This window comes from Chelonia mydas, chromosome 2 (genome assembly GCF_015237465.2).
Source record: "Chelonia mydas isolate rCheMyd1 chromosome 2, rCheMyd1.pri.v2, whole genome shotgun sequence".
NCBI lineage: Eukaryota > Metazoa > Chordata > Testudines > Cheloniidae > Chelonia > Chelonia mydas.
In genome coordinates, this window is record NC_057850.1 from 152,313,395 (window position 1) to 152,331,547 (window position 18,153).

The 18,153-nt window shown below is 41.7% G+C and overlaps 1 protein-coding gene across 2 annotated transcripts in view; it reads left to right on the forward strand.

The window, feature by feature from the left end:
* SLC9A3 (solute carrier family 9 member A3) overlaps positions 1–18,153 on the forward strand; it is a 76,213-nt gene that overhangs the window by 46,315 nt on the left and 11,745 nt on the right. For both annotated transcript variants that reach the window (XM_043540376.1, XM_027821392.3), the window contains exons 7-14: positions 1,716–1,918; positions 2,524–2,613; positions 4,945–5,015; positions 7,250–7,379; positions 10,953–11,068; positions 16,219–16,348; positions 16,900–17,076; positions 17,767–17,842. In XM_043540376.1, the coding sequence (XP_043396311.1) occupies positions 1,716–1,918; positions 2,524–2,613; positions 4,945–5,015; positions 7,250–7,379; positions 10,953–11,068; positions 16,219–16,348; positions 16,900–17,076; positions 17,767–17,842 (993 nt within the window). The remainder of the gene's footprint in view (positions 1–1,715; positions 1,919–2,523; positions 2,614–4,944; positions 5,016–7,249; positions 7,380–10,952; positions 11,069–16,218; positions 16,349–16,899; positions 17,077–17,766; positions 17,843–18,153) is intronic.

The following is an 18,153-nucleotide window of genomic DNA, read 5'->3' on the forward strand; positions in this document are numbered from 1 at the left end:
AATGATGAATAAGAATTTGCTAGGGTGTAGCTTATGTTCAAGTCTGTACTATTTAATCATTGTGTTATTAAGTGGCAAAAGAAGACAGCCATGTAATATGATAAAGTACTCCTTGAGCAGAATGTACACACGCACATTCACATATACTGACACCCAGGAAAGCATTAAACAAAACTTGGCTCGTGAAGGTTCAAATACCTCCAGTTCAAAGAAAATACAAATAAAACCCTATAACTAGATGGTTGCTCTTGCCTTTTTGGTTGGAGCCTCCTGGCACATGAGTGGAGGGTCTAACCCTATGTCCTTCCAGATAGCATTTCTGCATAGCAAACTGAGATAGTCTAATCAACCACCGGGGTTGTGTGCCGCTTCAATAAACTGTTGCATCTTGACTGTTAGCATTTTTGATATAATCCTGGGTAACTAATGATGTTGCTGTATTGCTGGAATATACACAGGGGCTCTCAGTAAGAGTCATCATCAGTAACCAAAATAAAAATTTAAAAATATCAACAATGACAATAAGTGTCAGTGAAGTAATTAAACTAGATGGTTGATTAAAAACACTGGAGATATGGTGATGTCAGGCATTACATAATTACAGCTCATGTTCTCCTGGAGGAACCACAGTGGTGACCTGAATTTCTTTAGAAAGATCCCTCCCACCAGCAGGCGTGGGTCACAATCTGCACTCCTGAGCACAGGGACTACTCCTGGGGAGAAGTGCACAGAAGGGGAGGGATGCCTTCCTCTGCTGCCCTACCACAGAGGGGAGCACACAGTGGGTGCACCCCTGTATGGGATGATGAAGCAGTCACTTCCTCTGCACAGCTGGAAGCTCCATGAGGCATTGTACCTTCTTGAGCTTCAAGTCCCCACCAGGCTCTTGCAGAGGGATACATCTCTGCAAGGATGCTAATGTCGTGCATTGGTGTAATGCCACAGTTTAGACCCCAAGACACAATGGTATGCAATCAAAAAATCTGCAGTATGACATGTTAATGGTATCACATTGCCTCCCAAAATCAACCCCGTTATAGCATCACTGTCTTCTTGAAAATAACAGGGTAAAATGTTATAAATCATTTCTTACTGCACTGGAAATTCTCCTCTACTCGTCTTCCTCTGTTAAATTTCAAGTACCACCACCCAGGAGGCCAGCCTGATGATATAATAGTGCATTGTGTTGCCATCAAGGGATGTGAAATGGGGTCCTTACGGACTATGGCAGTGGAGAGCTGAAGAGATATAGGGTGAAATCTTGGCCTCACTGAAGTCACTGGGAGTTTCAATGGTCATGGGGGGTGGGTGGGAGGGTCCCAGAGCTCAGGCTCCAGCCAGAGCCCTGAAGTCTACCCAGCAATGAAACAGCCCCCCAGCCCCAGCCCTGTGAGCCCAAGTCAGCTGCGGGTTTTTCTTTGCTGTGTAGACATACCCAGTGGGGCCAGAATTTTGCCCAGTGTTCCCAAACTGCAGGGATATCACTCCTGAATTAACCCTTCTGGCCAACGCTCAGAGCAGGGATGCTGATTGCTGGAGAGAGCTGCATCCTTTTCCTTTGGTTGGAAGTGAGGGGGATGGTCACAGGGATGCAGGACCTTAGAACCTACTGAAAGGAAGAGAGTAATAAATGTAACAGAGAGTTTGTTTTTAAAGGAAGATGGTTAATCTATTTCTGTTACACTTCAGTGAGCCTGTGACTTTTGTTTTTATAGGTGTAGTAATACAGACATGGGTTCTAAACCACTACAGAGTGGTCCAGCTGGAAATAATAGACCAAGTGGTAATGTCGTATGGTGGACTACGGGGAGCTGTTGCTTTTGCTCTAGTCGCACTTCTGAATGAGAATAAAGTGAAGGAAAAAAACCTATTTGTCAGCACAACTATCATTGTTGTGTTCTTTACCGTTATATTCCAGGTAATTCAATTACTTGATTCTGCTTCTTAAAAAGAGGAGGAGGAGGTCCAAAAGGTATGGACGTGCCCCTCCATTTAAAGCAGTTCTCAGCTGCAGGTGAGGTACTGTTTCAGTGAGCCAAAAACATAATTGGCTCTGTAATTTTAGTAGCAAAGATCCCATTTTATGTTTTCACGTGGCCCCACAGGGGACAAAACACAATTTGCTGTGTGCTAAAAACTGTTCAGCCTTAACAACTGCAGTGTATTAATAGAGCTCAGGTGACTATTTGAACGGGTACCCGTCCCGTCAGCTAAATACCCAAGGGAAGCCGCCTTTTTACTGGGAGTTCCAAATAGTAAACTGCTTTACCATATGCACTCTGATGCATGTTTTTAAAAGGCATAAAAAAGAAATGGAAAAACATAATTCTCCATGAAATCACAATTTCTGACGAAATAAATCAACATTTGCTTACGTGGAACTAAGCTGACTGACACCGGCTAAGGATCTGGCTCAGATAGATTATAATGTTCTTAACATGTCAGAATTTCAGAACAGATTGAGAGTAGATTTATATTCTTGTAAGATGATTTTGAAATTTTTATTAATGTCTTGTTATCTAGGGTTTGACAATCAAGCCTTTGGTACAGTGGCTAAAAGTGAAGAGAAGTGAGCACCGAGAGCCCAAACTGAATGAGAAACTCCATGGCAGAGTAAGATTGTAACAGCAATATCATGGGGGTTTGTGATTGCAGTAGAGATGGTCAAAAACCAGGAAAGAAAAAACGATTTTCCCTTTTGACAAAAACTAATTTCAAGATCAAAATAATTTCTACCAGCTCTATAATTAACTGGCTTGCCCAGTTGTTTTCTGGTCACTCTTTGCATTGCTTGGGGGGATGCCCAACAGGCCAAGTTTTTACTTCCTAAACCCTCAGGGGATGGGAGACAACTTGCTCAGCCTTGTGAGGCAATGGTGTGCATGATCCTTCATCTGGAAAAATGAGTAGTTGGAACATAGGGGCTTGACTTTGAGCAGGTCGATTGAAGCATATGAAAATAAGTTTACTGTAAGGACAAAACTTAAACTCTAAATATTGGTTTATCTGTGTACGGGACAATTACCGGGTAGGCAATTATGAGAACATATAACTTGCATGTTACATAAACAGTAGTGTATAGTCTAGTGTAAGTGCTAATTTACAAATTAGCACAGACCGATTTCTAATCAAGACTGAATGCTGTTCACACCCCATATGTCTTGCACCTTTGCAGTCCTAGAATTTGAAGGACTCTTCATCTTCAGATCTCTTGAAATTCACCTTTAGGAGAAGGTCCTATTACACTTTTTATATAACTTCTTCCTGTACTGAATATTTTCATAGCGTTCAAGACCAGAAGGGACCATTAGATCATCTACTCTAACCTCCTATATATCACAGGCCATACATTTCACCCAGGTACCCCGGTATTGAACCCAATAATGTCAAGTCTGCATCATTCTGATAGTTTTAAAACTAGAAGTTACCTAGTGTGAATTAGTAAGTTATACTATGGATAAGTTATACATGAGGGAAAGGCAACCAATTAAGCATGTTAACAGTTCAACTCATGAACTCAGTACTTACCTGTGTCTGAAAATTTAGTGAAAACAAAAACTCCTGATGTGGCCTTAAGTTTTTCCATTAGACAGAGTGCCAAGTCTGACAGGTGTGTCCCATCTACCTCTTCCTCTTTGGAAACCTTAGTCTGGTCCTGCGAATACCACTGTGGCCCCCTGCTGGATCCTTAAGTTTCAGTGGACTCCAGTTCTAATGCTACTGAATACATCTGATCTTGAGCACACTTTTGCTTGTCAGCTGAGATGGTGTTTGTCTTCAAGAGAGATGAGAGGAAAGCTTACAAAATACTCATAACAAAGGCAAAGAAGGAAAAGAACACAAAACACCCAGAAGTAGCCTATATATTTTGTTCTTTCCAAGTTTTCCGCCACATAAAATAATACCTTCCAGGTGTGTATCTGTGAAGTACCTTTGGTGTGTGAGTAACAAGTTGAGGGCTATGTTATGGCATTAGCCATAGCCCTTCTTTAGATGCAGTGCAATGCTGCACCACTACAATGTGAGTTCCAGTAGGGATTGTGTCTCAGGGAAGCACAATACCTCCAGGAGCACCTAGGAAGGGCACTCAATACACCACCCCTCAAGATAGCATAGTATACATTCCCAACCAGTGGTAACGACGTACCTGACTTATCATATCTTATTCTGTACATCCCTAACTCTCTGCTATATATATCTGGTGAGGTGATATTGAGCGTCATGCATATATTATATTCAGTAGTAATGCTCATCAGGTGCACAAGTCATGGTGTGCACTAATCTAAACCTATCGTGCTGTAGATCGCCAAGAAATCAGTCAGATGTTCAGAGTAAAGATTGAGAAGGCATAGAAACAAAAAGTCAAATTCTGCTCTCAATTACACTGATGTAAATATGAGTCAGAGTAATTCCGCAGAATGGAGTTATACCAGTGTAAATAAGGAACAACTGAGGACAAAGATTTGCCCAAGATGTTGAGTGTTTTACAGTGAGAATAAAAGAGGGTTGGTACTCACACTACACTGATGGAAATATTCATTCTCAAGAGTATGGCAAGGAGCTAGAAGCAACAAGAAAGAAACCTGCAGCTGATTTAGAAGAGGCACATGGCTCGTGCACTTCTGACAGCAAAAAGGAAGGAGATGCAAAAGTGGGATTAGGATGAAGGAGCAATAAAAGTGAGAGTTAACAAAATAGGATCTGATTCTCCTCTTACTTAGATTCGGGTAAATCAGGAGTAATCAGTGAATAGCACTATTGTAGAACTGGATCTGTAGGAAATTGAGATGCTAATCTCAGCACACTCATGTAAACAGGAAGTAATTCCACTCTATTCATAACATTGTTCTGGATAGACAGCAAATCTGACCCATATGAATTAAGCTATTTTATAGCAATGCCCTTAACTTCCACACCATATTAATTTTATGTTCCTTTTCATAGGCTTTTGATCATATTCTTTCTGCTGTTGAAGACATATCTGGACAAATAGGACATAATTATCTGCGAGACAAGTAAGTGGTGTTAGCTTCCCTTATTTTACTGACCTGGGATAGTTAAGGAAATGGGAATGTATTAACATAGTGATAGCTTTGCTTACATCTGTCTTATGAGCGAAATGGGTATTTAGGGAATAACTGAATGGAGACAGCTTGGGTAACACTGGTACTTCCCCCCCTTCCTATCCCCCACTTCCCACTCCCTGAATTTCTAGAGTTAATCACACTAGCTAAAAACCACATTGTTGCAAAAATGTGCATTACCTGTGCAGTTAGTAACCATTTAGATTATTCAACAGGAAGATTTTTTAAAATTCTAATATACTTCTCAACATTGATCCAGTTTGTTTACATTTTTGTATTCCATTCATCTTGGAAAATGAAACAACACTAGCTATTTTCATTGATTTCATCACTGTGAGAAAGACTCTAAGGGCAATTCACAGATTAAACAACATTGCCCTCCTCTGCTTCAATAATCATTTCCTGGAGAACCAGTGTTGTCTATTTTGGATAGGAAATCCCTTTTGTAAACGATGACTTTTAAGTTTTTAGGCTATCCAAGTGAAAGGTCTGGGATGTTACCACCATCTTTTCAGTTTATAACACTTTAACTGGTTGATAATCCCCAGTGGATTTTGGGGACTGTCCATCTCCCACCAATGGAACCTTTTCAGTGTCACAACTAAGGCCCGGGATTAGGCCTTTGCAAATGTCATCATCCATATCTAGGGATCTATGCCTGTGTAGAATTATTTGAGAGATGGCCATTTGCACAGGATTTGAACTGAACACACAATTTTAGCCCCGCTGATACCAACTTTAGGAACCATTTTTGTGTGTGTGGGAGAGGATGTTAATCTGTTCCAAATTGAAACACACAAATGTTACCTCCTTGCTGTTGTCTTGGACAACAGGTTCTTCAGCTTTCAAATATTTTCACAATTTCATTTCAATTATATATAATGGATTATAATGAAGATGCTCTGAAACCATGGTGATGGGCAGACTTTGAGAACTAGAACAGGGAAGGAGAATAAATGGAAAGACTATTAAAACCTGGAAATGTAGTTTCTTATAGTGCTACTTGAGGATGGAAAATCCTTTCAGCCATGGCCTTAAAGCAAACTCTCTCTTTCCCCTCTGTTCAGTTTAGCACTGCTGCAGTAGGACTGAAATAGAGAGCATGGAGAGACCAGAAGTTTGAGCAGAGTGTTGTCCAAACCAGCTTCTGAGGGAATCTGGAAACTCTGGAATTGTACAAATGTCATCTGTTAGGGTTTGTTCCATCATAATAGATTACATTTGTACACCTAAGATAATATTTAACGCTCCTTAACATAGCAGAGTAAAGAGAGATTTCTGTTTGTTCATACAATGACGTTTTTAGGAGGGGTCTCATATAGAGAATACCCATTTTCCCTTGGGTAACCAGGAATCCTGTCCTGGGTTTGGGTATTGGGAATGAATTTCTGACGATGAGAAAATAAGAGAATATTTCCTCAGACATGGCGTGTTGGCTGTGATGGTGATGAAGCTGAAGCTTTCTAAAGTTGCAGGCCAGACAGAACCTGACCACTTCGATTTAGGAGGGGGGTTTCCCTGAAAAAGGAGGAAAGGCACGACCTAACCTAGATACTTGGCTAACTGTTAGCTTTGGTGACCAAGATCTCCTGAATAAGTGCAATCTCAAAGTTACTGAGAATAGGCACCACCTCAATATCTGAGAATAATTCACCGGGGGGCATGCAGTGTCTTCTCAGTGGGGCCAACCTACAAGACGTTGGGTAAAAAATCACCCGTTACTGAAGGTAAACTCTTTTACGTAGAAAGAAAGAGATTTTTAACTTTTACTGTGAGGTTTCCTAAAGGCTCTTAAAGATACAATCGAAGAGTCAGAAGTAGAAAAATAAAATGGCATTATTCCCTGATGCATGGCATGTCCTATTTATTTGGAAACTAGAACCATTTTGTATATTCTAATCACAAACCCTTACTGCTGTTGTTCTGCAGTAGCTGTGCCTGGTAGTTGCAACTCTCAAAAGTTTGTTGTGAATTGTGTAACTCCATATACGGCTTTTCCAAATGTGCTTTAAATAAAGCAACAAAACATATTTCTCTGTGTTTATTATCCGATAAGGTGTATAACAATGCTTAACTCAAAGGAACACCTGTTCAAGCAAAACTAAAAATGCTAACTATCATTTAAATTGATTGCTGTCGTTAAAATTGTTTGTTTAAATCACTAGGTGGTCCAATTTTGATCGGAAAATCCTCAGTAAAGTACTGATGAGAAGGTCTGCTCAAAAATCAAGAGACCAGATTCTTAATATTTTCCATGAGCTCAACCTGAAGGATGCTATTAGCTATGTGGCTGAGGTACTTTTAAACATCTTATCTTACACACTGTAACATCATATTTCTTTGTTTTAAATATTGCAGCATTTCTCAACTTCCATGTATTAGGAGCGCTGAATCAAAAGCAAATCTACTTTTATGGTGAAATGGTATTTGAAGTGCATTGTGTCCCATTCTTACCTATTTATGTGATTGTGGTTCGTTGTATTACCTCTAAATTCCTCAGTGCCACTGGGTCCTGTATATGTCACTGTTCTCTTCTGGTAGGTGTCATTTAGGAGTTTGGCTTCTGCCTCCGCATGCGTTGCGTAGTACCATGGTTTCACGGGAATTATGCAAGTGAGCATGTGCTAGTCAGCATATGTAAAGGTGGCAGAATCTGGCTCCCTGTGAATAATTAAACAAGCTGTGGCTGAAGCAATAGTGTGCTTTCCAATGATGACTTGTTCAGAAATTAGTGTTAGAGTAAGCAGTGCAGATGGCAGTTGCAGACTGAGAGCATCGGGGGGCTAGCCTCAAGGTGGAGCTTATTTTTGTAGCCAAATGAACTACAAGCTTGAAAAAGAGCTGGTTTGTTGGTTGGTTGGTTGGTTGGTTTTTTGGTTCATTAGCCCTTCCAAAAAACTAACACCAAAACACAAAACGTTTTTGCTGCACCAGCAAATTCAGTGTTACTCGTGGGCAAAATCCAAAATCTTTTGGAATGGTTCCCAAGCTTTTTCATTTTGTGAGCCATGTCACAAGACAACAGTCTTTTTTTGGACCAGCTCTTCCTGCTCTACCATCTATTTGTTGGTTCTCTAATTGTTTAATTCTGCGGAACACCAGGAAGGAATCCAGACACCACAGTCTGAGAACAGCTGGCCTCTCAAATTCCTACCAATCTCTGGATACCAGCAGGCCAGAAAATCTCCTTGTTGTTCTCCCCAGCCTACCCCGTTAGTCTGGATATTGAGCAAGAAGGCTTTGTTGATCCGCACTCCTATGGCACATAGGCAGTCTTCAGCTAATAGCTAGAACCTCATCTAGACTAAGAGCTTAGGTCAAAGTGTCTTGTTCTAGTTATCACACACAGAAAGGTTTCAGAGTAGCAGCCATGTTAGTCTGTATCCGCAAAAAGAAAAGGAGGACTTGTGGCACCTTAGAGACTAAAAAATTTGTTTGAGCATAAGCTTTCATGAGCTACAGCTCTCTTCATCGGATGCATTCAGTGGAAAATACAGTGGGGAAATTTATAAACACAGAGAACATGAAACAATGGGTGTTACCATACAGACTGTAACGAGAGTGATCAGGTGGGGGTGGGGGGGGGAACCATTTGTAGGGATAATCAAGGTGGGCCATTTCCAGCAGTTGACAAGAACGTCTGAGGAACAGCACCGGGGGCGGGAGGGGGGAGGAATAAACATGGGGAAATAGTTTTACTTTGTGTAATGACCCATCCACTCCCAGTCTTTATTCAAGCCTAAGTTAATTGTATCCAGTTTGCAAATTAATTTCAATTCTTGTCAACTGCTGGAAATGGCCCACCTTGATTATCACTAGAAAAAGGTTCACCCCGCCCTGCTTTCCTGCTGGTAATAGCTCACCTTACCTCATCACTCATGTTACAGTGTGTATGGTAACACCCATTGTTTCGTGTTCTCTGTGTATATAAATCTCCCCACTATATTTTCCACTGAATGCATCCGATGAAGTGAGCTGTAGCTCACGAAAGCTTATGCTCAAATATATTTGTTAGTCTCAAAGGTGCCACAAGTCCTCCTTTTCTTTTTACACACAGAAAGGCCTCCAGAAGTATAACTGCAGATGAATGTCCACAAAAGGACATTTCTACCTGTGACCAGAAATATCTGTAGCCCCATTTCATGCATTTAAGTGTCATGGGTATCATTTAAAAAACATTTCATGCTTCAATCAGTAATAGTTCTAGCAGTAATATAATTATGAACCTCATAGTCAGGTACCTTAAATATCTGATTTCCATTTCACTGTAATATTTATGTAGGTGTTTCTATTTTCAGATGTCACAGTGATTTTTCTAATGCCATGGAACGGTTCCAAATTGCTTAGAACACAGATTACTATAAATTATGCATAGGTGATTGTACAGCACGGAACATAGGTTTTCTCCACCATTGTCACAGGTCTCTCGAGTGTCCTTTCCAGCCTCAGTAACTGACCGCAGCCACTCCAGGTCTTCTTAACCACCACTGTGCTCTATTATATATTACATTTACAATCAATAGCCAGCTTCCCCACTTGCTTTCTGGGGAAGGGTACACTAGTAGTTTGAACAGCACCCAGTCCTGCCTAGTTGTTCCTTCCTTCAGGCACCCTACTCTCTCCAGGGCTTCCCTCCTTTCTGCCTAACTGCTGGGAATACTTCCACCCTATTAGCCTCTCAGCTGTATTGCCACTCAGTTAATTGGCCTCCTCTGCCAACTGCTTGTTTTTCAATCAGAGCTCAATTAATATAAACTGGCAGGGAGATGAGTGACAGGGTGTTAAGTGAGCTTCTGGCTCAGCACGCCGTGTTACAACCGTGTTTAAGCTTTCTTGATTCCTTTTCTGTGCATGGACATGTAAAATGGTCATGATAGAGCTATAGCTGACAAAATCACAATACGTTAGCTTTGATCTTAAGAATAATGTACTTCTGTCAGTGGGGGAACTATTTTTCCACAGGTGTTCTGTTCACCGCTCATTAAAACATAGAGTCAAGTCCAAGATCTCTGTGCTGCAATTTAAAGCCATATGTGGGATTGCCCCTCACTACCAGAGAAATTTTTTTCCTTCTGGGAGCATGACTTCACTCACTAGCTACAGTCCACCAGAACAATGAAAATGTCAACTAGCAGGGGACACTGGCGAACACGGGAGACCAAAGTTTCATCGGAATTCACTTTTGTATCACCATGCAAAAGTGAAAGCAAAGCTTTTCAATTTAGCTTTAGTTCCTCGTGCATGCATACATTTAATGACTAACCGAACATTTGGCTCTTTCTTTCTGGGAAGAAAGAAAAAACTACTGCTGTCATATCTTGGAAGGTGTTCAGTTAGCACAGGTATGGGTGCCAATATAAGAACCTAGATAGGTAGATGTTTGCAGGTGACTGGCAAGGTGTAGATGAAAAATGTTGTCCATTATTGAAAGTAACCCTTTATATAGTGGAAAGAGGAATTCAAACTTTTTGTGACTCTCACTGAGGGCTTTTAGAGGTGCAGGGTACAATTTGCAGAAGATAAGGAAAAAGTGTATAACATCCCTTTAAGTCTTCAAATTAGGGCTGTTAAGTGTAATTTAAGTGGAGTGGCTTTGGGCTGGCCCTCTGCACAAGGTTGACTTTTGCCCCAGGGAAATAAACCACGTGAAAAAAGAGACCTTATTTCTGTTACAAAAGAACCAGGAGAAAGTTGTATTTTTTGTATTTTTTATTATTATTTGTATTTTTACAGAAGCTTCAAAAATGATGCCATCTTTTTTTATATTATACAATTTAGTCCTGGGTATAGCTGTGTTAACATCATATACCCTTTGACTGAAAGCCCTACCGTTAAGCTGTCATGCACCTTATTTCTTTCTGTGAACAGGGAGAGCGCAGAGGTTCCCTGGCTTTTATTCGTTCTTCAAGTACTGACAACATGGTCAATGTGGACTTCAGCACTCCTCGACCAAGTACTGTAGAAACCTCTGTCTCCTGTTTACTGTAAGTAACTTTTTTTAGGGACTGTTTTTGTTTAATTTTTGAGTTATATATGATTAAATACAAAAATTGGTGTTTACCCCAGTACAAAATGGGTGTCACATACTCCCCTGCTGACTTGGTTGCTTTCTCTTCAGAGACTGATAACAGAGTGCTTTTCAACAGTGACGGGTACCCCACACTGTTCTTTCTGTGCAAGCCTATTTTATTCTTTAGGTAAAAAGCATTACAGAGAAAACATATTAAAAACAAATAAAGAACCTACACGCACGCTAATAAGGGTTCACCCCAGCCCTAACGTGGACTCTGGCAGGAGCAGTCCTTCAAACCCCCACCCAAGGGGGTTCCTTGTGGTTACAACTCAACACAGCTTCAGCTCAGAACAGGCCACCAGTCTTATGGGGCTTCAGTAGGCCTAGTTCTTCCAACTCCTTCCCAAAAGGCTAGGGCTCTCCATGGACCAGGGGTTCTGTCCATTTGCTGGATCAGGAAGAAGGCCCTGAGCCAGTTTACAACCAGGCTATTTATCCAAAAATCCTTTCTTTGTCTTTCTTGGTTAGGGTGACCAGACAGCAACTGTGAAAAATCAGGACAGCGGGTGGGGGGTAATAGGCACCTATATAAGACAAAGCCCCAAATATCAGGACAGTCCCTATAAAATCAGGACATCTGGTCACTCTCTTCTTGGTTCATGAAGAATCCAGTTTGAACTAGTATATACGCCTCTCTCCACGGAGTGGCTTCAATGGCTGATAACAAAGGAAGTATATTAGCATCCTCCTCACAGGTGCCGACTTTCTAAAGTGCCGGGGGGTGCTTGACCCCTAGCTCTGCCCCAAGGCCCCACCCCCACCTCGCCGCTTCCCACCACCGTTCCACCTCTTCCCACCCAGTTCTGCCCCCTCCCCCAAGCATGCTGCATCCTTACTCCTCCCTCTTTCCCCCAGCGCCTCCTGCATTCTGCGAAACAGCTGATCGCAGCAGGCAGGAGATGTGGGGAGGGGGGAACGCACTGATCTGTGGGGCCCGCCAGCGGGTGGGAGGCGCTAGGGGGGTGGGGGGAGCTGATAGGGGAGCTGCCGGTGGGTGCTCACCATTTTTTCTCTGGAGCCAGCCATGGAGCACCCATGGAGTCGACGCCTATATTCCTCCTCCTACTGGAGAGTACATATATAGTCATTTTTTCACCTTTGCAGAAATCAGAAGCAGCTAAATGATTTTACACAAACCTTCCAAACTAAAATCTCCTTTGGTCGGAGACCAAGCATGAAAATTTTATCCCTACGGGTGAATTTTTCAGAAAGTTCCAGTGTGTAAGAACAGGGGATTATCATTCATACAGTTTTGCATCCCTCCCTGTAGCCAGAGCCTTGCGTGTTACGTGATGCCAGAGCCACAGAATCCACCCTTTACCACAGAATTGTTCAGAATTCATTTTTTAAATGTTGTAAACTTTCTTTCTTTTTCTTTTTTTTTGTAAATTATGAGACATATTTCCTAGTATGCTTCAGCAGTTTGTGTCACTTCCATTATGTAAAGCAGCTGTAAACTGGGTACAACCTGCCAGTTAAACCAGATTTATGGCTGCTTTGAATTGCAGAGTGCATTAGTTGCAATATATCGATAAAGCTGGCCCTATACTTTTAACAGCCGGCTGTTGGTGAAACTAAGGCTTTGTCTACACTAGTACTTTTTGTCGGCAAAACTTTTGTCAGTCAGGTGTGTGAAAAAAACATAAGTGTCACCAACAAAAGCGCCAGTGTGGACAGCACTATTCCCGCAGAAACATGCTGCTTATAGTGCAGGCTGAAAAAAGGTACGCCCATTTGCTGAAAAATGTTAGTGGAAGAAAGTATGGGGAGGGGGAGGATTCTTTTTAAATGAGAAAGTGGTATTTTCCCTAAAATTTAAAAACAGACATTTTTGCAAAATTTCATAATTGTTGAAAATTTTCATTTTGGGAAAAAGATGGTGATGAAAATGAAGTTTCCACACAAAAAATCACAGATATTGATATCCCATGTTTCAATTCAAAACTTTTCATTGAAAAAATTGTCTCTGGCTGTTAATGTGTTTATCCCTTAATACCAAACTGCTTCCCATACCTTGGGCCAGATGCTTCCACAGTTACTCGCACTGAACAGTGTCACAGTTTCAGAGTTTAACTGCACCTTTGACACACACGCACCATGCTCTTATTCGAAGGCTCCCACATAAGGTTTCAGGCTCCCAGCCATCATATCTCAAGGGTGGAGCCCTGCGTCTCTCTCACTCCGGATGAGGGGTTTACGTTCATGGTCCTCTGCACTGCAGTGTGATTTCCCCAGCAGGTCTGCCTGGGGTCCAGCACCTGTTGTTAACCTTTCTCCAGGGGCTACAACAGTGTATGCCAGTGACCAACTAGCCTTCATAAAACAAAATACATTTATTGTTAGGGTAAAGGCATTACAGGGAAAACATAAAAACAATAAACGTTCCTATTTGCATGCTAACAGCTTACCAGAGGTCACCCATCAGTCTTATGGGCCCTAGTAAGCCAAAGTCCTAGTAAGCCAAGGGTTGCTCTGCCCCACCCCTCCCTTGGACAGATGATAGTGTCTGTTTGCTGAATGAAAATAAGGCTCTGTGTTAGTTCAAATTCAGCCTTTTTATATCCAAAGCCCTTTCTTTGTTTGGGTCTCTGGGAAACCTAGTTTGAACCAGTATATGCAAACACCTCAGAGGACGGTGTACGGTATTTCTCTGGAGTTGTTTACAATCCCCAGCGTGATCACCCCATTGTGTTTTTTAGTTCCTGGAGGAGCTGTGCTAACTCTCCCCCATGGAGCAGAACACAATCAGATGTAAATATTTCATAGATTTAATACATTGGTCCCCAAAGATGCTGCAAAATCTGTCACAAGTAGGACCTTACTTCTTGAGTAGACCCACTGATTTCAGTAGATCTACTCGAGGAGTACTGGGGCTGAATAAGGATGGTAGAACTTGGCCTCTTCTGTCCCCTCAGCTGCTGCCAAAACCTCCAGCTTCTCCTCTGATAACTTCTGCCCTGTAGTTATGCATTGTCAATACAAACATCTGTGGCATATGAAAAACATAGGGGCAGAGTAAAAAAAAAAAAAAAAGCATGCAATACTAACATAAACAACACAGAAGAGACTATACCAATTGTATTATCATTTGCATATTTAATTCAACAAAAATCTCCTTGTTTGAATATTCCTGGAGTTGACACCAAATTTCCCATCTGGTGCACAGGCATGCCACAAAAACTATAGAGATATGCGGGACAATATTGGTCCAACTTTCTGCAGAGTACATGGGTCTTGCCTACAGTATTCACTACTGGGCAAATTCAAGAGGTTTAGTCTCAAGTCACCTTTTAAACTCAGTACCAATGTGGACACAAGAACAAATGGATATAAACTGGCCACTAGGAAATTTAGATTAGAAATTAGACGAAGGTTTCTAACCATCAGAGGAGTGAAGTTTTGGAATAGCCTTCCGAGGGAAGTAGTGGGGGCAAAAGATCTATCTTGCTTTAAGATTAAACTCAATAAGTTTATGGAGGAGATGGTATGATGGGATAACATGGTTTTGGTAATTAAATATTCATGGTAAATAGGCCCAATGGCCTGTGATGGGTTTTTAGATGGGGTAAGATCCAAGTTACCCGGGAAAGAATTTTCTGTAGTATCTGGCTGATGAATCTTGCCCATATGCTCAGGGTTTAGCTGATCGCCATATTTGGGGTCGGGAAGGAATTTTCCTCCAGGGCAGATTGGAAGGCCCTGGAGGTTTTTCGCCTTCCTCTGTAGCATGGGCCACGGGTCACTTGCTGGAGGATTCTCTGCTCCTTGAGGTCTTTAAACTACAATTTGAGGACTTCAGTAGCACAGATATAGGTGTGAGGTCTTTTTTAGGAGTGGTGGGTGAAATTCTGTGGCCTGCATTGTGCAGGAGGTCAGACTAGATGATCATAATGGTCCCTTCTGACCTAAATATCTATGAATCTATGAAAACCCTTTAGAAAAGAAAAATTCACACATTTGTGAGAAACAAATGGCACATAACATTTATTGGCATAAATTTAACTGTGATGTAAACAGTGGCATCGGCTACTCATGAGATGCAAATTGGTCTGACCACAGATGTAAGCGGTCAAGTACTACTGAATTAGGTATTCCTCGGGTATAGAAAACGAGTGTGACTAATAGCATAAGGATGGATGACCTAGATCAATGGTTCCCAAAGTTCTTTCTGCCAAGGATCTCTTTGGCACCTGACTAAATATCCCAGACCCCTTTCATTGTTTATACAAAAGTTTCATGTCATTATTACTCTATTAGTTCGGTTTGTTTTGGCACCTCCAAAAATACACACAGAGTTTAGTTCAGTGGTCTCAGTTATTCCAGGGGCTCAGTTCTCAGCTTCGCCGTAGAGTCCTGAAACCCTATACACGTACCTTTATCTGAATTTCTGTTTCCCCTAAATGTGGGTATTACTTGTGAGTGTTGACATCTGTGGCAGAAAAAGTACTGCTAAACCCTCACAGGGAGCGTGTAGTCCTGAATGGGCAAGTACTGGCATGACCAGGACGCCCCCACCAGCATGACCTCTCATGCACAGTGTGTGAGAAAAACGGTGTCCTCCATGCAGCAAAAGTGCCAGAAAGCTGTTCTGGCAGGTTCTGGCCCTGTCTCAAGGAACAGACCCCCGCATAACCCATAGCAGACCACCCAAAGGTCTGGGGACCCCACAGTGTGGGAACCACTTAGCTAGATTAATAGACCTTCCATCCTGCAGGTGCACAAGGATGGGATGTAACAGTAAAAGAAGCAAACAGGCATAAGTTTATCAGATAAAGCAGATGATCAATCAATGCTAAATTGTTGCAAGTTGCACTAATTTGTCATTTACCTGCTTTTCCTGACCAAATTACACGACCACTGATGTTATTGCTGAATCTGCCCAGAGGCTACCACCAGAGTTGTGCCCACTCGCTCTAGACTACACTTGACCCATGATGATGTTTACTTGTTTTTATCCCATCTACACTTATCTTCATGTTTAAATATATTGTAGTGCATACTTTTTTCCCTCCAGTTAGTGATCTAGAAAAATGTTGTATGTATTTTAATATTCTGCTTTAGGAGAGAAAACGCCAGCTCGGTTTGTCTTGATATGCAAGCCTTAGAGCAGAGGAGAAAAAGCATACGAGATACAGAGGATACCATCACTCACCACACACTGCAGCAGTACCTCTACAAACCCAGACAAGAGGTAAGAGCACCGTTGCAGTGATTACCATGTTTTCATTTGACAGCCAGAAGAAACAAAATGCAGAAAATAGTTGGGAAACTTAAAATAAAAGGACAAATCTGCAAAATCAATCATTGACTGAAGATGGGCTCTGATCCTGCATACCCTTAATCATGTGAGCAGTCCCTATAACTGATTTCAATGGCACTACTCAAATGAGAGAAGATTGCAGAATTGGGCCCCAGATCTGTTCTGCTGGTGGGTTGTTGCTGGCCTGAAAGCTAACTGGGTGGGTGAGGGTGAAATGAAGCCTGGAACTGAAGGAAGTCAGAGCGGTTTGATCCAGACCTGTTCTAGCCAGTGTGATTAATCTGAATGACTTTCAATCAATATTTTTCAAATTACCATACTTCTATGTAAGAAGGAAATAATTAACTACCTGGGATCCTGTTAGTGTGTTGACTTGTAATTAATTGTTTTTTGTAATCAGTTGTTTTTGACAGTTGCCTTGGTGCTGAGCCCTAGTTTGCATTTCTATATAAATAAATGTTCTCTTATCTTCCTGGCTACAGCACATACATCTGTACAGTCGGCATGAGATCATTCAGAATGAAGACGAAAAACAAGACAAGGAGATTTTCCACAGGACAATGAGGAAGCGCTTAGAGTCTTTCAAGAGTACCAAACTAGGAATAAACCATCCCAAAAAGCTCAACAAAAACCACAAGAGGGACCGGGGCCAAAAAAGGGTAAGGGGAGTGCACTTAGGGCCAGGTCTCACCTGCCATTTACCCAGACAAAAGGCCTGGTGCTCTAGAGGAAGCATAGGGTAGTTTCAGCTCCCAGCATCAATCTCTTCCCTGTGGAAGCTCCTCAGAGGGAGTACTGGCGATTAAGACCCAAGCCAGGGGAGAGATCAAAATGTGGGATGAGTTGAGGGGCAGCACTGGAGGTGGCATTATACCCTCACCAATCTTGCAGAACGTACCCACCATTTCCCTCTGCACTGTGGGACCCTTCCTTTGGACGTGAGGGGATTCCGGGTCCAACAAACACGGTGCCAGAAGGGATGGCTCGGGTCTCCATGGAAGTTGCTGGAACTCAGGGGAGCTGATGGTTTGAGGCGATGAAACTCCAGCTTCTCCTGCATGGAGGAAGGAGGGACAAATCCAACCTGACCAATTGCAAAAGGAGTAGGAAACGCTGCCACGTACCACTAATAGAGCTGTGTGTCTGCACTAACGTCAATGGGAGTTCTATGCAAAAACAAAATAAAGGCTTAAAATATCTAGGCATGATCACCACTGCGTTATTCCAGTATTATGTTGGTGAACTCCATTTCATTGGCAGAAAGCTGGGAAATCAGGCTCTCTGTATCTACAATGTGTCCTGCATAGCGATCGCTGTCTGAGGTAACTTGAAATGTTTTACTTTTTCAGAGAACTAGTAATGCCATACCAAATGGAAAAATACCTTCAGAAAATCCAGTGCAAGATTTTACTTTGAAGGAAAAAGGTAATTGCACTGTCAAACAGTAGTTAACCAGATTTTTTTAATCAGCTTGTATTTTGTTGGAGGAAGAGTGTTCTTGTGAAATTTCATGGCAGGAAAAAAAACTAAGTTGACATTAACAAATGTACTACTACCCATGTCACATTTCCTCCTCTCTGTGCTTAAAACAGATGTGTTTGGAAGGAAGTAATCAACATTTAAAAAATAAATATATTTTCATAGACAACTTGGTGACAAGCTGAAATTTAACCTACTTTATAACTAACTAACATTAACAAAACCAATGTTTAATCTTGAAATCCTAAAAATAATTG